This window comes from Phyllobates terribilis, unplaced genomic scaffold (genome assembly GCF_046119375.1).
Source record: "Phyllobates terribilis strain yellow unplaced genomic scaffold, ASM4611937v1 Scaffold_5__5_contigs__length_657084704, whole genome shotgun sequence".
NCBI lineage: Eukaryota > Metazoa > Chordata > Amphibia > Anura > Dendrobatidae > Phyllobates > Phyllobates terribilis.
Genome location: NW_027362765.1, coordinates 121,353,075 through 121,374,830, shown reverse-complemented (window position 1 = coordinate 121,374,830; position 21,756 = coordinate 121,353,075). Strand labels below are relative to the sequence as shown.

Here is a 21,756-nt window from a genome sequence, read left to right as displayed (position 1 = left end):
GATAGTGAACCAAGCTACTGCCACACACTGCTGAAAGTAAAGAATAAAGCAATACCTAATTTTTGAGGCTCCCATACATATTAGATGGTTGTCCAGTTCTGCCAATATTGTTTGGTTTAGCCAACATTAATGTGTATTGGGCATTAACTCAGTCTTGCAAGGTGTCAAGTGTAGGCTGATATGTTCTTGCTGGGATTAAAAAAAGACCATCCAGTTAAGGTGACCATACACTTTATATAGTTGTCAGACAATCAACTGTTCTTCCCAACTCCCTCAAATTCCCAAATTCACCTCTAGCAGTGGCTTATCTCTTGTCGGCCAGTCTGACCAAAATCAAAAGATCTTTGCAAATTCTATCTGAAACATATGGGCACCTTAATAAAGGTGACATAACAATTTGGTAGGCCTTCCAAAGAGTTCAGGTTGTCAGTGTACCTGCAAAATTGCTTATTTTTATGTATATGAATGCACTTATTGCTTAGATACCAAAAACATATTATTAGCTACTGGAAGAGATGTCTAACTGGCTTTCAGAGTCTATAATAGTTTGAGTTTATTATTTTCCGTGTCTTCATCTTATGGTGCCTTTCTACATAGAGGCACCAAAGTGTATTACAGTCCCAGTATTCTGACCTCATTGTGTTCATTTTCAGACTTTTTTTGACTTATGAAATGAAGAAGTCATTTTGTAATGATGTCTTCAGGAAATAGCAAGCCAGGCCTTCAGGTCAAGAAGGCTAGTGGACATGGAGATATCAAGAAGATGGATCCAATGCAGAAAGCAAGATACATGGCTTATGAACAACCAAGCAAAACAATAGCTGCTTCTTTGCTCATGACTCAAAACCGACTGAAGGAACATGCTCTGAAGACTGTACCAGGGCCCAAACAGCAGGTTCTAGACCCAGAACAAGAAAGACAAAAGAAGGTGGTGGGGCAGCTAAAAGCCGCAGAAGCTCGCAACCGTATACGCCTTATGAGAATTCGCTTTCAGTGCAATCGGGTAAGATCTACTTATACAAATGTCCGATGAGATGTCCAGAGGTTTCCTATGTTGTCTGCTTCTCTACCATTCTATGATTGATATAAACTTACATAAAGGACTGTAAAAATCAAAATTGCCCTCCACCGAATGGGTTCATACTATCACACTGCCCATCCTGAGATGTCCAAAGGTTTCATATGTTATCTGGTTTCCTACTATTTTATAATGAACTTGGGGTTACATACAGAACCCTAAAAATTGTCATCACACCACCAATCTATGACAAACCTTAAAGGGTCTTTGCAGTTTAAAAAAAGTTGTTTAAATGTGTATAAAGTGCAAAAAGATGAAGTTTGCTCATACACTTGAATTAAGAAAGTTGGTCCAATCTGTAGATGTCAGCACCAGTCTTGGCAGCTCCACTACCAGCTTTCATTCAACACATGAGAGAGCTTGTTACGTTGGAACTGTGACCAGAAATGTGTATTAAGGGGACTGGTTGCAGGACTAATTTCATTAGCTAAGTTAGATCCTTTCTCTGTCACAGCTGATTTATAGCCAGAGAGCGAGGTTTGCCTAAGCAGTGTGCAAGTTCCCTTTATACAGAGCCCTGCCTTCTTGTGTCAATGCAAAGCCAGAAATGGAGCTTCCGAGATCAACGCTGATATGTCAAGATCTGGTCAGCTTTCTTTATTCATATACAGATAGGTCCAGAAATATTTGAACAGTGACACAAGTTTTGGCATTTTAGCTGTTTACCAAAAAATATACTATATAAAGTTATATAATAAATATGGGCTTAAACTGCAGACTCTCAGCTTTAATTTGAGAGTGTTAACATCTTAATTGGAGTAAGGGCTTAGGAATCACAGCTCTTTTATATGTAGCTGCCTCTTTGTTAAGGGACCAAAAGTAATTGGATAATTATATCTAAAGCATTTTAGTGGGCTATTCCCCCCTTAATCCATTATCAGTTAAGCAGGTAAAAGGTCTGGCGCTGATTCCAGGTGTGGTATTTGTATTTGGAAGATGTTGCTGTGAACCCACAACATACGAACAAAATAGCTCTAGCTCTCAATGAAAGAGAGACAGGCCAACATTAAGCTGCAAAAAAGAAATTCATCAGAGATTGCAGAAATGTTAGGAGTAGCCAGATCAACAGTTTAGTACTGTCACGGGTGTGTCGGGGTTGACAGACAGTCATACGGTGTCCGGCTGTAGAAGGTTTCTGCGTTTGACCTTACAAACATCTCCCTGATCCTTTTATTATTCCTCTCTCTTTAGGACCCAGCGGTGATCCTCACCTTGCTTGGGGATTATACCTTTCCCTTTAGGACCCTGAGTTATCCTCTCCTTTATGCTGTTAATTAGCACTTCCTTCCTGTGTCCATTGTAGGGGTTTTACTCACTTGGGTGCAACGGGAGGCAAACAGCAGGTTCCTTTAAAAGTCCATGTCGGTTTATTTCTTCATAAACCAAAAAGGAATACAAACAGGCTTTAGTTCAGGCAAACAAAGTAACGTGTCCTTAGAGCAAGACTCTGCTTAGCCAGTCCTGTGGGTACACAGGCTGGGTAGCATCCAGTATCCTGGCTCGGTCTGGAGACAAAAACACACAGGAGACCTTCTCCCTCCAAACACACAGACCATGTTCCAAACAAACGGCCTCCATTTTATAGGTTGTTAACCACACCCAGAAGTGAGGTTTGTGGGTAGCTGGACCCGCCCAACTCTCCAAACTACCCATAACCCGGTCCCAGGTGCACCAATCAGTCCTCTTAGTGCACTAGAGCAATACTCCGGGTTACATCACAGAGGGCAGCCATCTCTGTGATACATACCTCCCATCAACTATGCGACCGTTAGCCACCTTACACCTTAAATACACTCAGGCCATCAGAAAGTTGATGATGATAGCGTGTTATACATATTCAAGCCTGGGATTCTAGTAGTCAACTAGAATTACCTTGGTGTTCCTTCGTGGATTGTTGCCATGCTTTCTCTTGTGTCATCTTGGAGCTAAGTGTATTCCCCTGTTTGTTTCCCCTATTTCTTCTTTAGTTTGTAGTGGGGCTGACTTAGCACTCACCCCTCCCGCTCCCTACCTAGGGCCTAGCCTTAGGGTCAACTAGTGCCAGGTTTCCTGCTCGGCGATAGTTGCAGAACCTATTTAGGGTCTATAGAGAAGCCAGGGTTTGCTGCTAGATCTGTTTAGGGGTCTCCACTCTCCCTTTCCCTAGTTGTAGGGCTCCCTCCCCTTTTCCTGTCATTATACGCTGGGTTCTCCCCATACCTAGTATGACATTATCACAAGCCAGTTAAAAAATACCTGACTTTCGGGGGTGGGGGGGTTGTTTTTTGTGTTGTTATGGATCCCGTTTCGGTGCTGGCGGAGCGGCTTTGGAATTTGTCACTGGAGATAGCTGACCTGCGATCTTCTTTTCAGCGGCCGCAGATTCCTAATGTTGAGGACTCGGCGAGTAGGCCGGTCCAGCTTGAGCACAAAATTGCCCTCCCTGACAGGTTTTCAGGAGGTAGAGACAAATTTTTAGTGTTTAATGAAGCTTGTAAATTATACTTTAAGCTTCAACCCTACTCTTCTGGAGATGAGGAGCAGTGAGTGGAGATTGTGATCTCACTGTTACAAGGAGATCCTCAATCCTGGGCTTTCTCTTTGCCACAGGGCTTTGCTTGCCTCCGATCGGTGGAAGGATTTTTCGGGGCTCTGGCCCTCATCTATGATGATCCTGACTGAATCTCCTTGGCTGAATCCAGGCTGCGTTGCCTTCAGCAGGGGGATTGGTCAGCGGAGACTTATAGTTCTGAATTTCGTAGATGGGCAAGCAATACCAAATGGAATGACCCGGCTCTTAGAAGTCAATTTTGTCAGGGTCTTTCAGAAAGGGGGGAGGATGCCATGGCAGTTTACAAAACCCTTGGGTCATTGGAGGCTGCCATGTCGTTGGTTATACGCATAGACAAACGCCTTTGGGATAGGAGGGTGGGACTACCTTCTCCTGAGCCCCTTTTTCGGAGCAACACCCCATTGCCGGGGGGGCAGTCTGAGGGTGAACCTGTGCTCATGGATTTGGAGGAACCCATGCAGTTAGGGGGAGTTACTGTGTCGCATATTTCCCCTGAAATCCGTTAGATAAAGGGAGTGTGTTTTTTTGTGGTAAAAAGGGACATTTTATTGGCAGTGTAGGGTTGGATAATCAGGGGGTGTGTTTGTCTTCTACATGCAGCTCTCGGTTTGTCCTGACGGCAGAAGTGGTGCTAGAGAGCAGGACTGAGAAGATTTCTGTGTTTTTGGACAGTGAAGCTGGAGTCAGTATGGTTGATGCTGGGTTTGTGAACTCATGGGCTTACTTGCAGTACGTTAACTAAGCCCATCCCCATTTATGCCATCGACTCAGTGTCAGTTGCTCAGAGATGTCTGACACAGATTGTACATGATATAAGACTGAGGGTGGGGCCCCTTCATTATGAAGTAATTCCTTGTTATGTCCTGGAGGGGTTTTCCACCCCTGTTGTACTGGGTCTACCCTGCTTGGTGAAACATAATCCGGTAGTGGATTGGTAATCCAGGGAAATTGTGGAATGGGGAGATTACGGTCTTGAAAACTGCTTAAGCACTTCTCTTTCTGCGGTCTCTATGGAGACCTTACCTGCATTTCTGTCTGGTTTTGAGGACATATTTTCTGAGAAGGGGTGTCAGGATTTGCCTCCTCATCGTGCGTATGACTGTCCTAATAACCTGATTCCCGGAGCTAAACTACCCTAGTCCAGACTGTATAATCTTTCTGGTCCTGAGAGACAAGCCATGAGGGATTTCATTGCTGAGAGTCTGGAGAAGGGACGTATCAGACCCTCCTTTTCGCCCATGGCGACAGGGTTCTTCTTCGTTAGGAAGAAAGATAGGGGTCTCCTTCCCTGTTTAGATTTCCGGGAATTGGATCAAATTACTGTCCGAGATCCATATCCTCTTCCTCTGATTCCGGATTTATTCAATCAGATTGTAGAAGCTAAAGTGTTCTCCAAGTTGGATTTAAGGGGAGTCTACAATCTGGTTAGAATCAGAGAAGGGGATGAATGGAAAACGGCTTTCAATACCCCTGAAGGGCATTTTGTAAGTCTGGTTATGCCTTTTGGTCTCACCAATGCACCTCCGGTTTTCCAGCATTTCGTAAACTATATTTTCCACCATTTAGTGGGCAGGTTTGTGGTGCTCTATGTGGATGATATTTTGATTTACTCACCTGATTTAGAGACACATCAAGGTCATGTTAAATAGGTACTACAGATTTTAAGAGATAACAAACTTTATGCCAAAGTGGAGAAATGTGTTTTCACTGTCCATGAGGTGCAATTTTTGGGATATCTGTTTTCGTCGTCAGTTTTTTTGATGGATCCGGAGAAGATCCGTGCTATACTTGATTGGAATCGTCCTGAGAACCTAAAGGCATTGCAGCGCTTTCTGGGGTTTACAAATTTTTACTGGAAATTTATCCCAAATTATTCGATAATAGTGAAACCCCTCACTGACATGACAAAAAATGGGTCGGATTTCTCTAAATGGTCGAATGCCGCCCAGCAGTCTTTTTCCTCTTTAACCCCTTTCTAGCCTTTGCCGTATTAGTATGGCACAGGCTAGCACCCCTGATTCAGCTTGGGCTCCGGCGCTGAGCCCACACTGAACCGGGCACATGTCAGCTGATAAATACAACTGACATGTGCCCGCAACAGCTGCGGGTGGAATCGCGATCCAGCCGCGGCTGTTAACTAGTGAAATGCCGCTGTCAATCTCTGACAGCAGCATTTAACTCGCGCTTCCGGGAAGTGCGTCGTTAGCCCCGCCCATCGGTGTCCCCATCACATGATCGCGGGTCACATATGGGTTGGCATGACAACCCAGGGTCTGCAGCAGACCCCTGTAGTTGTCATGTCCTGATTGCTATGAGCGCCGCCCAGCTCGGCGCTCATAGCAAGTGAGCATTTCTGCTGCATACAGGGGATCTGCTCGTCCCCTGTATGCAGTAGAGCCGATCAGGCAAGTGCTGCTTCTAGTCTCCCATGGAGACTATAGAAGCATGCAAAAAGTAAAAAAAAATATTTTTAAAATTGTTAAAAAAATAAAAAATACGGTATATAAAAGTTTAAATCACCCCCCTTTCGCCCCATTCAAAATAAAATAATAAAAAAAAAACTCACATACACATTTGGTATCACCGCGTTCAGAATCATCCGATCTATCAAAATAAAAAAATAATTAATACGATCGGTAAACGGCGTAACGAGAAAAAAATTCTAAATGGCAGAATTACATTTTTTTGGTTGCCGCAACATTGCAATAACAGGCGATCAAAAAATTGTATCTACCCCAAAATGGTATCAATAAAAACGGCAGCTCGGCACGCAAAAAATAAGCGCACACCCGGCCCCAGATCTCGAGAAATGGAGACGCTACGGGTCTTGGAAAATGGCGCCTTTTTTTTTTTTTTTTTTTTTTAGCAAACTTTGGATTTATTTTTCACCACTTAAATAAAAAAGAACCTGTACATGTTTGGTGTCTATGTACTCGTAATGACCTGGAGAATAATAATGGCAGGTCAGTTTTAGCATTCTGTGAACGTGGTTAAAAAAAAAGCCAAAAAACAACTGTGGAATTGCATTGTTTTTTTGCAATTTCACCGCACTTGGAATTTTTTTCATGTTTTCAAGTAGACGATATGGTAAATCCAGTGATAGCGTACAAAAGTACAACTTATCCCGCAAAAAATAAGCCCTCACACTGCCATATTGACAGAAAAATAAAAACACTATGGCTCTGGGAACAAGGAGGCAAAAAACGAAAACGCAAAAACGGAAAATCCCAAGGTTTTTAAAGGGTTAAAGAGATGTTTTGCCATGACAACTATACTCAGTCAACCCGGTGTTTCTCAACCCTTCATTGTGGAAGTTGATGCGTCAGAGTTGGAGGTTGGGACTGTGTTGTCTCAGAGTCCGTCCCCTGGTAAATGGCGTCCATGCTCTTTATTTTCCTTGAAGCTGTCTTCGGCAAAGAGAAATTATGACGTGGGTAATAGGGAGCTTTTGGCGATTAAATTGGCTTTCGAAGGAATGGCGACATTGATTGGAGGGGGCATTCCATCCTGTTACTGTTATCACAGACCATAAGAACCTGTTATATCTCCAGTCTGCTAAGCGTCTCAACCCTAGGCAGGCTAGGTGGTCTTTGTTTTTTACTAGGTTAAATTTTTTGGTTACTTTTCGTCCAGGGGTTAAAAACATCAAGGCTGATGCATTGTCCTGGAGCTTCCCTGGTTGTAGTGACCATGAAAACCCTGTCCCTATTTTGCAGGAGGGGGTGGTCATTTCGGCCTTGTGCCATGCCCTGGAAGGGGAGGTGTTAGAGGCTCAGGGGGATGCCCCTGTCTCCTATCCTTCGAGGAGGCTGTTTGTGGCATCTAATCTGCGTCGTAAAGTAATTAGGGAACATCACAACTCTGTGCTTGCTGGTCATCAAGGTAGTAAGGTAACTGTAGACCTCCTTTCTTGTCGTTTTTGGTGGCCGGGGTTGCTTCAGGATGTGGTTGACCATGTGTCTGCTTGCAGTATTTGCGTGCGGTCTAGAGTATCGCATACCTGTCCGTCTGGTTCTCTTCTGCCGCTGCCTATTCCAAGTAGAGCATGGACACACTTGTCCATGGATTTTATATCTGATCTACCGGTAACTGCAGGCAAGATTGTGGTTTTAGTGGTTGTGGATAGGTTCAGTAAAATGGTACATTTCATCACATTACCCGCACTTCCGAATGCCAAGACTCTTGCTCAGGTATACATTAATGAGATCGTGAAGCTTCACGGGGTTCCTTCCGATGTGGTGTCAGATCAGGGGACCCAGTTCTTTTCTAAATTCTGGAAAGCTTTTTGTACTCGACTGGGGGTGCACTTGTCTTTTTTTTCTGCCTTCCATCCTCAGTCGAATGGACAGACTGAGCGCATAAATCAAAATTTGGAGACTTACCTCAGGTGTTTTGTCTCCGAGAACCCGGAATATTTGGCATCTTACTTACCATTGGCCGAGTTCGCTATAAACAATAGTCACCAAGAGTCTACTGCCAGGTCACTTTTCTTTGGTGCACACGGTTTTCATCCGCAGTTTGGTACCTTTAGTGAGGGGCTTCGGAAGTTCCTGAGGAGGAGCGTTTTGCTTCGTCGCTCTCTTCTGTGTGGCAGGGGGTCCAGAATAATTTGATACTCATGGGAGACAGATACAAACGTATGGCTGACAGGAAACGCGCACCAGGTCCAGACTTAAGTGTGAATGACTTTGTGTGGTTGTCTACCAGGAATATCAAGTTGAAGGTTCGTTCCTGGAAGCTGGGACCTATGTTTATTGGTTTATTGGTCCCTATAAAATAACCGCTGTCATTAACCCAGCAGCATTTCATCTGGAATTACCTTAGGCTCTAAGGATCCACAATGTGTTTCACAGGTCTCTGCTTAAGAAGTATGTGGTGCCTGTTATTATTATTATTACCTTTTGAGTACTCCCCCTTGCCGCCGAGCCCAATCATAGTTGATGGCAATTTAGAGTTCCAAATATCGAAGATTGTGGATTCTCGACTTCAGCGTTGTTCCCTTCAGTACTTGGTGCACTGGAGGCGTTACAGTCCAGAGGAAAGGATGTGCGTTTCAGCATCGGAGGTGAATGCCCCTAGGTTGGTTCATTCATTCCATTCCTCTCATCCAGATAAACCTGGTCCTGAGTGTCCAGAGACCACTTGTACAAGGTGGGGTACTGTCACGGGTGTGTCAGGGTTGACAGACAGTCATACGGTATCCAGCTGTAGAAGGTCTCTGCGTTTGGTCTTACAAAGTTCTCCTTATTATTCTCTCTTTAGGACCCAGCGGTGATCCTCGGCCTTGCTTGGGGATTATACCTTTCCCTTTAGGACCCTGAGTTATCCTCTCCTTTCTGCTGTTAATCAGCACTTCCTTCCTGTGTCCTTAAATACACTCAGGCCCTCGGAGAGTTGCTGGTGATGGCGTGTTATACATATTCAAGCCTGGGATTCTAATAGTCGACTAGCATTACCTTGGAGTGCCTTTGTGGATTGTTGCCGTGCTTTCTCTGGTGTCATCTTGGAGCTAAGTGTATTCCTCTGTTTGTTTCCCCTGTTTCTTTTTTAGTTTGTAGTGGGGCTGACTTAGTGCTCACCTCTCCCGCTCCCTACCTAGGGCTTAGCCTTAGGGTCAGCAAGGGCCAGGTTTCCTGCTCGGCGATAGGTGCCAAACCTATTTAGGGTCTATAGGGGAGCCAGGGTTTGCTGCTAGATCTGTTTAGGGGTCTCTACTCTCCCTTTCCCTAGTTGTAGGGCTCCCTCCCCTTTTCCCGTCATTGTACGCTGGGTTCTCCCCATACCTAGCGTGATAGGTACATTCTGCAGAAAAAGAGTGCACTGGCGAGCTCAGGAACTCAAAAAGGCCTGGACATCCACGGAAGACAACAGTGGTGGATGATCGCAGAATCCTTTCCAAGGTGAAGAAAACCACCTTGACAACATCCACCCAACTGAAGAACACTCTCTGTTCACCACAAGGGACAAACCATTATTCAGCCTTAAAAATAGAAAGGCCAGATTAGACTTTGCCAAAAAACATCTAAAGAAGCCAGCACAGTTCTGGAAAAGCATTCTCTGGACAGATGAAACTAAGATCAACCTGTACCTGAATGATTGGAAGAAGAAAGTATGGAGAAGGCTTCTAACAGCTCATGATCTAAAGCACACCACATCCCCTGTAAAACTTGGTGGAGGCAGTGTGATGACACTGGCATGCATGGCTTCCAATGGCACTGGTTCACTAGTTTATTGATGTCACTGTCAAATGTAGCAAGGTTGATTGGCCTATGCTTCACAGTACAGATGGACAATGACCCGAAACATACTGCGAAAGCAATCCAGTAGTTTTTTTAAGGCAAATAAGTGCAATATTCTGCAATTTCCTAGTCAATCACCAGATCTCAACCCCATCGAGCATGCATTTCATATACTTAAGACAAAACTTAAGACAGAAAGACCCACAAACAAGCAACAACTGAAGTCAGCTGCAGAAAAGGCCTGGCAAAGCATCATAAAGGAGGAAACCCAGCATTTGGTGACGTCCATGGCTTCCAGACCAAGCAGCCATTGCCAGCAAAGGATTCTCTACAAAGTATTGAAAATTAACATTTTATTTATAATAAAGTTAATTTGTCCAATTACTTTAGAGCCCCTGAAGTGAGGAGGCTTTGTAGAAAAATGCTTGCAATTCCTAAACGTTTCACAGGATATTTTTGTTCAACCCCTTTAAACCTGAAAGTCTACACTTCAATTGCACATCAGTTGTTTCATTTTAAATGAAAAATAGTGACATGCAAAGCTCAAATCACAAAGATTCGGTCACTGTCCAAATATTCCTGGACCTAAATGTATATTAATTTGTTTAATCTCTTTGTAATTTTCAAACATTATAACTTTTTTTTAAGCTCAACAACCCCTTATGTGATTATCATATAAGACTCTTTTCTCAACTTGGTGGGAAGGTGGGTGATGTGACTACCAATCTGCTTCCCAAATTTTGCATTCAAGGGGAGGCCTTCAGATTCATGCCAACCATGAGGAAGGGAAGATAGAGGCATCTGGGCTGGGATCCTCATCTTTATGGGCTCCATATTAGTTATTTTAGACATCTAATTCTCCTGTTTGAAAACATGTCCATAGCCTAGAGACATTGTCAGCAACGGTGGAGACAGGACAGGTCATGTAAGGGCTGTTCCTCCTCCATTTACACAACACAGAGCAACAAGCCGGCTGCAGAGAATGTAGGAGCTTTTAATCTTTTTTTCCCCCGCAGCCTATATTGAATACAGCTCTTGTGCTTTCCCGAGAGGTCTCACTGCTTTTAGTTAAATGCACAGCAATTATATTTCAACTGGGCAGATCTATAAATGTAGTTTTCAAGAGTAGTTAGTGGAAGTGACTTTCTCATCCCTAAGCTAAAGTCCTGAATTATGTTTTATCATCTATGCAGTCTATACAATCCTATGTAGGGCAATTATTTCTCTGCACAGCAGACTTAGTCTGTACGCTCCTGTGAATCTAGGAAACTTAAGTGCTTTGTCCAAATCAGACACCAATGAGCCACACTTCCAATTGAAACTTCCTCCAAGACTTATTAGTGTACCCCACAGTTGAATATGGGGTCCAAGGAAAGGTTACTTTCCCAATGTATATTTTTTTTTTCTGCTGCTATTTTTTCAGAGTTGCAGAAAAGTACCATGAATTAGCAAAAGTAGGTTACTACCCCCCATATACAAAATTTCTATTAGAAGTTTTTTGTGTTACTGATCATTACAGAGTTGATTCAGGTTTTCCGTTATCCCTCAGCTTCATGCTTGGAGCTCGTATAATGCAGTTGGAATGGGCCATAGCTGTGTTTTCAGTGCCCTTCCCACATGAACGCCATACTCACATTATTTATGTTTTTAATTACTTCTTGTCCAAACAAATTAAGGGTTGAAAATTTTTTTTTCAGGGACTTGAGCTCATTATAACAGATCCGTTTTTTACAAGACGATAGAGAACTTTTACGAGTTTGTCGAGCAGAATAGGACTAGTTACTGACCTGATAATCTGGTGAGATTTTATAACAGATGGTATTTGAGAGTCATCAGTAATTTGTAGATTTATTTTTTTTTAATTAGTGATAGATACACACATGGTCAAAATTGTTGGTACCCCTCGTTTAATGAAAGAAAAACCCACAATGGTCAGAGAAATAACTTGAATCTGACAAAAGTAATAATAAATTAAAAATCTATGAAAATGAACGAATGAAAGTCAGACATTGCTTTTCAACCCTGCTTCCACAGAATTTTTAAAAAAAATTAAACTCATGAAATAGGCCTGAACAGAAATGATGGTACTCTTAACTTAATATTTTGTTGAACAACCTTTTGAGGCAATCACTGCAATCAAACAATTCCTGTAACTGCCAATGAGACTTCTGCACCTCTCGACAGGTATTTTGGCCCACTCCTCATGTGCAAACTGCTCCAGTTGTCTTGTGTTTGAAGGTTGCCTTTTCCAGACGGCATGTTTCAGCTCTCTCCAAAGATGCTCAATAGGATTTAGGTCAGGGCTCATAGAAGGCCACTTCATAATAGTCCAATGTTTTCCTCTTAGCCATTCTTGGGTGTTTTTAGCTGTGTGTTTTGGGTCATTATCCTGTTGCAAGACCCATGACCCGCGACTGAGATCAAGCTTTCTGACACTGGGCAGCACATTTCTCTCTAGAATCCCTTGATAGTCTTGAGATTTCATTGTACCCTGCACAGATTCAAGACACCCTGTGCCAGATGCAGCAAAGCAGCCCCAGAGCATAATACAGCCTCCTCCATGTTTCACAGTAGGGGCAGTGTTCTTTTCTTGATATTCTTCATTTTTCCATCTGTGAACATAGAGCTGATGTGCCTTGCCAAAAACTTCCATTTTTGTCTCATCTGTCCATAGGACATTCTCCCAGAAGCTTTGTGGCTTGTCAACATGTAGTTTGGCAAATTCCAGTCTGGCTTTTTTATGATTTTTTTTCAACAATAGTGTTCTCCTTGGTCGTCTCCCATGAAGTCCACTTTGGATCAAACAACGACGGATGGTGCGATCTGACATTGATGTTCCTTGAGATTGAAGTTCACCTTTAATCTCTTTAGAAGTTTTCCTGGGCTCTTTTGTTACCATTTGTATTATCCGTCTATTTGATTTGTCATCAATTTTCCTCCTGCGGCCACGACCAGGGAGGATGGCTACAGTCCCATGGATCTTAAATTTCTGAATAATATGTGCAACTGTAGTCACAGGAACATCAAGCTGCTTGGAGATCGTCTTATAACCTTTACCTTTAACAGCTATGTCACCAAACAGCACAGTGAGTATCTGTAGCCCTATATAAAGGCCCACTGACTGATTACAAGATTGTAGACACTTGTGATGCTAATTAGTGGACACAACTTGATTTAACATGTCCCTGTTGTCACATTATTTTCAGGGGTACCATCATTTCTGTCCAGGCCTATTTCATGAGTTTAATTTTTTTTTAATTCTGTGGAAGCAGGGTTGAAAAGCAATGTCTGACTTTCATTTGTTCATTTTCATAGATTTTTAATTTATTATTACTTTTGTCCGATTCAAGTTATTTCTGTGACCATCGTGAGTTTTTCTTTCATTAAACGAGGGTTGCCAACAATTTTGACCATGTGTGTACATGTTTTCATATAAAGAGGTTCTGCAGCAATCGATTATGATCTTCCCTTTGTGTCCTTATAACAGTAGTTTATTTGAAGAAATAGGAAAAGGCATGTCACAAACTAATTTTCCTCATTAAAAAACTTTCTTCCATAAGTTTGCTTCCAGCTAACGGTTAACACCCATGGCATGGTTTAGCACAGGGTGACATTGTTTGAGCCGTATCTCCTAAAACATCTGGAATGTCTTCTACATTTCCTCCCAAGATCCCCACTGCAGCTATTTTTAGAGTTCCAAAATAAGAAGGCCTGCCTCCCTGCTTTTATCCTCATCCATCTCATGTCTCAAGAGCCAGAAATACCTCTCACTGAGATAGGGTCAGGAATGTGTCAGGGGCCGTGTGTAGCCCAGTCCTAGATCTGGAACAAAGCCTACAGGGCCAGAGGTGTGGAGGAGGGGGGATTCTCAATTATAGAAGTATGATTTGCCGTTAACTCACCAAAGTGGATCAATAAAGGGGACGGGGACTTGTATAAATCTACAGAAGCCCCCACGCTATATGAATGTTCAATTTTTCTTGTTACCAGATTGAGTCGACTATAGACAATCCCAACCAAAGGATGCCTCAAAATGTTAAATATGAAGCAAATCTCTATATGTGGGCCCAATTTTACAATATGTATGTTACCCTTGTAACAATGTAACACATGTTTTATAGGCTCAGGAGTTAAATAATCTGATCTCCTGTCAGCCGACTGCTCGTGACGCCATCAGACTGGAAGTGTTCCTGCCACCCCGGCCACATGCAGACAAGTCCTGTGATCCCTTACGCCGACTTGAGGTGAGCCTGTTCATATAGGGTCCATTTACATAGACCGACCAGCAGCACTAAACGACCACTGAATGGTAAATTATTTATCAATCGGCTGTTGATAAGGTAGCCTGTTTACACAGGCCAACAGTGGTAAATGTTGCACACTGAGCGATTTGTAGATTGATCAGAGTGATAGGCTGCCATGTTCTTCGCATTACAGGTCCTCAGCGGGTACGCTGTGTATTATATGCAGATTTTTCCCATAGACTCGCATTAGATGCGGAAAATTCGCAGGTAAAGAACGCACATGCGTTTTTAGTGCGCTTCCAAGGCGGAAGCGCATCAAAAACGCATGTAATCCGCAGATAACTATATCAATAAAGTTTTGTAAAAGCTAAATACCAGAAAGTATCAAAAACAAAGCACCTTTATTTAAAACATGTCAGAGACAAACAAATGTAGCGTCAAAAACTATAAAAACGCATGTAAAAAAAGTAATGAAAAAACGCAAGTAGCCTAATTTACTTAATAGATGCCGAAAATCTACAACATCAAAAACTCACCTAAAGCTCATCGTGGGAACGTAGCCTTAGGCTGTGTTTGCACTTTGCATTTTTAAAGTGTTTTTGCCAAGAAAAATGCAGCATTTTACTGTCCCTAAAACTGTAAAGTGCTGCAGAATATGTTGGCGCTTTAAAAATAAAAATTATTATTATGTCCCAGCAAAGGGAATGAGATTTCTGAAATCTCATGCACATTCTGATAAATGGAAAAAAGACACTTAAAAGAAAAACCTCAAAACAGCGTGTTTTGATGAAATTTTTCTGCCTAGAGAAATTTTTTGATGCAGAAATGTCTGCAGCAAATGCTGAACATGTGCCCATAACCTTATGCTTCATGTTTAATACGGAGAGTGTGCAAAGAGTCATACAATGCCTAAAGTAATCTATATCACCCGTTGAGATATGCTAGATGTACACGGAGCTATTGACCAGTAGGGACAGCTGGAGATCTAATGCTGGCACACACGTTATATATTTTCAGTGGATCATGACTATTTTACGAAGCAGTCTGACACGTGTGGGGACTCTGCTCCATTAGATAATCAGCAGTTGCTATTCACCAACCCTCCACCTTTTGAAAACTAATTGGATAGACATCTGTGGGAATCAGGGGCGATAGGTGCAGGTTTGGGCCCCTGGGCTTCTGCCCTACTCACTTCTGTTCTTATCCGCCACTGTAAATATGCCACATGATCTGCGTTATCCTCTGTAAGCTGATGCTATCAGTGACATTCTCTCGCTTGTGCGGCTGATAACATCGGGAAATGATGTAATTATGCTGCAACTTCAGAGCTTCACATAAAATTCGCTTTGTGAGGTCTGCTTACTGCAGCTGCTATCGGTAGGAGCTCTGCAAATCAGCAGACTGAAAGACCTCTGCGTATTAGGAGGGGATTAGCGTTTTATTTTTGGATGAGGCAAGTAACTTTTTTTTCTTTTTTTAGAAGAAACTAAACACAGGAACATGAGGGAATAATCTGAAATTTGTGGAGGAAAGTTTCCAAGCAATGTTAGAAAATATTATAAAACCTAGATCTTGGCTTAGATAGTATTAACCCTTACATGTGTTCTGTGCATGTGTATGGAGCGGGCTCATGAGCTGAGCCCGCACTGGACACTGTATTATACAGCAATTGCTGACAGCAGCATTCGCTGGTGTTTAACCACTCAACCTCACTGTTACCAATAAAAATTACAGCTCCTCACGCAGAAAACAATCACTCACACAGCTCCATTAGCAAAAAAAATTGTAACTACTAAAATTATTTTATAAAAAAGACTATATAAGTTTGGAATTGCAGTATTCGTACTGGCCTGGACTATCATGTTGTCAGGTCATTTTTACCACACGGTGGCTCAATGGTTTGCACTGTTGCTTTTCACTGCTGGAGCCTTGGGTTCAAATCCTACCAAAGGCATCTGGAATAAATTTGCATGGGTTTCCTTCCACACTCCAAAGACAATTCTGATAGGGAAGTTAGCTTGTGAGCCCCAATAGAGACAATGATGATGTCTGTAAAGCGCTGCGGAATAAGATAGCGCTATATAAGTAAGTAAAATAAATAAAATGAACGTCTTAAAAGCATCATGTTCTTCCACCATTTCACTCCAGTTCTTTTCTCATTTTTTCCCTGTTTTTCAGTACAATATATGGTAAACTAAATGGTGTAACTTTTACAATTCGTCCCGCAAAAAAACAAGCCTTCTTATGGCTATATCAACAGCTCTTGCAAAAGGGGAGGAAACAATGAGAGTGCAAAAATGACTTAGTGTTTTTTTTGGTTTTCTTTGGGGGGAGGAGGGGTTATACCTAGTTTTTATTAAATACTATATATTTTTTTACTGCGTGTTGGGATTTTTTGGCTGCAATATCCCAGCATCCCAAAGAAGCCATTACATCCTTCCAGCACAATACCCAAGTTTGTTGCCCCCAGAGTTTTCGATCATAGTAGGTTAATGTAAGATGAGAAGAGAGGATCACACACAAGTGAGTATTGTCCTGTGCTTTTTTTCCCAGAGAGAGCGAGTAGAAAGTCTCCTGGAAGATGATGAAGGACTGATGACGAGCCGCATTCCCTGAGTGACCCAGCTGGAGCCGGCGTGCAAGCTTATCCATACATGTCACACTATAGTGTGTAACCCTACATGTACATCCTGTAGGTGCTGACTGGAGCTGCTCCATATAAAAGCCTGCATGTACTGCCCATCTCTGTGATCATTTTGTGAGTTGTTCTTACCATGGCAGATAAGGCGGTGTACACATTGCATTCTGTCTTCCCAATGGACGAGTATGTTAAAAAGATTTCCAGACTCATACCTCTGACTAAAGGCCTGACATATGCCATTGGCCGACACACAGCGGCATTTATGATCCATTGTATATAGTGTGGTATACTTTTTTTTTTACGGTGACCCTTTGTGTATAAAAGCAGAGTTTGTTACACAGTTGAAGAAAAAGGTCTGATGTAGGTCACATGGACTCTCTTCTGGTCTCTGTCGGATATAAGCTGGAAGCTTTTACTGGCGTATGGATGAAATATTCTCAGATGCATAGTGCGCAGCCTAAGGATCCCCATTTATAGGAACAAAGTATTTCTACATAGTTAAACTGTTACCTATATGCATCTTGTAACTCTGGGCTTGAGCGCCACCTACTGCTTCACTTTCTAATGACAGCCCATTGTAAGCTCCCCCTTTAACTGCCTGGACTTCGTTTATTCCAGACGGTTATATTCTCCGCAAATTGGTCTGTGATACATCAGTGAAGCCACATAATCAGAGAGGGCAAAAAGGTGGAAATCCTCTCTTATCATTCATATAAGTATAGAATAGATGGACATAGACATAAAATGTGAACCAGCCCTTAGATGGAGGACAGATCCGTTATCTGACATTTGACTGTAGATGACCAACAATTGAGAAAATTAGTGGAAATCTTACATTTCAGCTGCCTCTGCCATCTATTGCCATGTGTGCCCTGCACCAAATATTTTAGCGCAATCCATCACCCATGTGATATAGATGAGTTCAGCCTGACTAACCTCCATTGCTGTAAAACAAGGGTGTGGGTGGGTGGAGTTTAACCTGGCTGATCATATATCTTAATCCTAGAGATAAGTGGCGCCTTTGTCTTGTTAACACTTATCTTCCCCTCTCTATTGAAATAATATCTGCATCGAGGAAAAAAAAAAGCAGAGAATTCTTTTGCCTGGATGGATTTTTTTTCCTTTGCCAATCCTAGCAAAATATCTCTGGATGTAAATAAAGAACTCAGGCTCTTGTCCAGATTATTAATCATCTGGATATTTGCCTAAATGGAGGGGCTCTGGAATGAATGGTAAGTCCAGCTTGTCACATTATAAACATAATGAATCCGTTCTTTCCCTGATGTTTCAGCCATTTCTGATCAGAGAGTAAGAATTAAGTCATGTAAGGGAGATATGGATTATTTCAGATGATCAGGAGTTCTTTGATATGCTGCAATTTTTTTTGTGCTGCTCCTACACATTCATATATTAGGAAAATTATTAGTTCACCCCACCTTCTATCTGTAGTAGTAAAAATTGGTGGTGTGACTCTTCACCAGATTTGTAGATTCAATCCATTTACTGAAAATAGACTAAAAAAACAAATGAGCAAAAGGCGCAGCCAGATCAAAAAATCGTAAATAGCCAGATCCGATGATATGATTCTTTGATCCAGTGGCGCCTTTCGCTTATCTATTGTTTCAGTTGGATTCTACTAGTGTGCACCAGAAAGTTGGAGATTGTATACGGTGTTCATTAGAGTAGTGCCTAAATCAGCATGACTCGGCGAGGCGGGTGAGGACCTTACTAAGCTATATGACAAGAAGAGATCGCTTCATACCAGCAAACATAGATGTCTATTCTGACAATGATATTGTTTTGCTGTCTTTACAATGCTATTCAGTGATAGGATTTCCTACAGTAAAGCAGAGGTACATTTTATTACAAGGGGATTAACCAAAGTAGAAGAGCCCCTTAAGGTTTGTACAAGATTATAAAAACATGGTAACTGTCCTCCAGGTACAGCCACACTTGTCCACAGTTTGTGGTTTACACCTGAGCCCGAAATAGTGTTGTGCTGCAATACCACATAAAACCTGTATACAAGGTGCCATGTCTGGGGGAAAGCAGCTATGTTTCCTTCTAAAGTTCATCTTCTAAACAATCGACTTCATTAAAATTCAGCTTGTTGTGGAACATTTCTGGCCATTTGACAAAACTGTTTATTTTTTGCCAGGACATGATATTATTTTTACCAGAACTGTAGTGGAACTTGGAGAAGAGAGGATGCAAAATTAGCCCCATAACTATATGTACGTCAGCTTCTCTGTTATCCAATTATCACCCTGTCCTCATAACTAAAGATAATGCTACCTCCCCTCCCCAGCTCTGTCATCAAGAGGAAACATTCAGTCATGTAACGTCTCAACGTCTTTCATCTGACCCTTTATAATCAGCCTGATAATGATCTGCTGCTGTTGTCTTCAGCTAATAATGAGATAAGGACTTTACAATGACAGGCCAGGATTATTTCACCAAGGTAAATGGGATCAGGCAATGTAGGGATTTATATTGAGGCCAATCAGAAAGCAATGCAAGGCCCATGCCAATAGTGACCAGCTTGCAAAATTAGAGAGTGCTTTCTATAGATCTATTTATGCGCAGTTTGGAAAAGGTAAAACTTCACAAATACTTCCATAGGGTATTTGCACATGATGGGACCGATCCATCAAGAGTGGCGTAGCGTTCCGCCAGTGTTACTGAAGTAGAAAATGCCAAATTCATTAAGAGGCGCATGTCACTTACGGAAATTGGCATCTCTTGTTAGTGACGTACGCCATGGCAGAAATGCTACTCCAGTCAGGCACTGAAGTAACATTTTTGGCATACAAAACATCAGCACATTTTATTAATTTAACGGGCGCGCGTGGCCACATCCCTTACTATGCAAACTGGCATAAAACCGCCAGAAGTCGCAAAATTCTTGCGCAACTCCACGTTGCACAAATATTGTTATACTTTTTAAGGGTTTTACAACACTTTTGTGGTGTTTAAGCTTTGATGTATCGGCCCCAATGTCTTTTTCAGGCGAGTCTGAAAAAGATCCCAGAAAGCGTTCAAAAGAATGAACATATTCAGGTCTAAATGAAAACTACTCACAGTTCCTATGTTCAGCCTTTTGAGCGTCTTTTAACCAATTCATGTTTTCAACTCTGAAGACGCTCCATACCTTATAATAGAAGTCAATGGAAAGGCTGAGAAGATGCCCAATAAATGCATGAGCGCCTTTTTGAGCGTTTTACTAGCGTTTTTGCTTGAAACACCACTATCGGTTTCTTCATTGTTAAATGGAGTTAAAAAAAAAACATCTTGAAAATGCCAGTACAAACATCACTTAAAAAAAGCAACAAAAACCATTGGAAAAGTACTTAAGAAAAAATTAAACACTAAAAAAAGATGTTTCAGGAAAAAAATGACCACGTTTTATGAAGCTTGTTCTGTTTGAAGAACTCGGGTTCGTCCGCCTGGAGAATGTTATGTGCTTATACACTTCCTCAAGTACTGAATGATTATGTAATTTTCCTTATAATATGCTCCAATCACATTCAAAGCTGCACCCAGAATTGTGGCTCGTCACAACGGTATGTTTACGATGTAGACAGCAGGAACATCTAACAATTGAGCGAGTGTGTGGTATGGTGCATGTTAGCTGGTGTATCTGAGCGTATTTTCTTTGATGCTGTCTGTTAAACTAGTTTATCCACAAGCGTGTATCTACCCGTAACTTTTGTGATTCTGTCTAACGAGCCTTGTTTTTAAGGCCACATATACAACCCCTGGCAAAAATTATGGAATCACCGGGCTCGGAGGATGTTCATTCCGTTGTTTAATGTTGTTGAAAAAAAGCAGATCACAGACATGGCACAAAACTAAAGTCATTTCAAATGGCAACTTTAGGGCTTTAAGAAACACTAAAAGAAATCAAGATTAAAAATGTGGTACTCAGTAAGGGTAATTTTTTTCAGACCAAGCAGAGGGAAAAATTATGGAATCACTCAATTCTGAGGAAAAAATTATGGAATCACCCTGTAAATTTTCATTTCCAAAACTAACACCTGCATGAAATTAGATCTGCTCGTTAGTCTGCATCTAAAAAGGAGTCATTGCACCTTGGAGAGCTGTTGCACCAATTGGACTGACATGAATCATGGCTCCAACAAGAGAGATGTCAATTGAAACAAAGGAGAGGATTATCAGACTCTTAAGAGAAGGTACATCATCATGCAATGTTGCAAAAGATGTTGGTTTGTCACAGCTGGACCAAATACGAACAACATGGGAAGGTAGTTAAAGGCAAACATACTGGTAGGCCAAGGAAGACATCAAATCGTCAAGACCGGAAACTTAAAGAAATATGTCTCCAAAACAGGAAATGCACAACAAACAAATGAGGAACGAATGGGAGGAAACTGGAGTCAATGTCTGTGACCGAACTGTAAGAAACCGCTTAAAGGAAATGGGATTTACATACAGAAAAGCTAAACATAAGCCATCATTAACACCTAAACAGAAAAAAAACAAGGTTACAGTGGGCTAAGGAAAAGCAATCGTGGACTGTGGATGACTGGATGAAAGTCATATTCAGTGATGAATCGCAAATTTGCATTGGGCAAGGTGATGATGCTGGAACTTTTGTTTGGTGCCGTTCCAATGAGATTTATAAAGATGACTGCATGAAGAGAACATGCAAATTTCCACAGTCATTGATGATATGGGGTTGCATGTCAGGTAAAGGCACTGGAGAGATGGCTGTCATTACATCTTCAATAAATGCCCAAGTTTACATTGATATTTTGGACAGTTTTCATATCCCATCAATTGAAAGGATATTTGGGGATGATGACATCATTTTTCAAGATGATAATGCATCCTGCCATAGAGCAAAAACTGAGAAAGCATTCCTTGAAAGAAGACACATAAGGTCAATGTCATGGCCTGCATATAGTCCGGATCTCAATCTAATTGGAAATCATTGGTGGAAGTTGAAGAAAATGGTCCATGACAAGGCTCCAACCTGCAAA

At 41.8% G+C, this 21,756-nt stretch overlaps 1 protein-coding gene across 1 annotated transcript in view; it reads left to right on the top strand.

Moving 5' to 3' along the window:
• The window catches only part of LKAAEAR1 (LKAAEAR motif containing 1), a 40,440-nt gene extending 20,383 nt beyond the window's left edge, over nucleotides 1–20,057 (top strand). Inside the window, exons 2-4 of the mRNA XM_073682901.1 lie at nucleotides 654–1,003; nucleotides 13,990–14,112; nucleotides 16,666–20,057. Coding sequence (XP_073539002.1) covers nucleotides 692–1,003; nucleotides 13,990–14,112; nucleotides 16,666–16,728 — 498 coding nt within the window. The 5' untranslated portion in view covers nucleotides 654–691 and the 3' untranslated portion in view covers nucleotides 16,729–20,057. The remainder of the gene's footprint in view (nucleotides 1–653; nucleotides 1,004–13,989; nucleotides 14,113–16,665) is intronic.
• The last annotated feature ends 1,699 nt before the right edge of the window (nucleotides 20,058–21,756 follow it).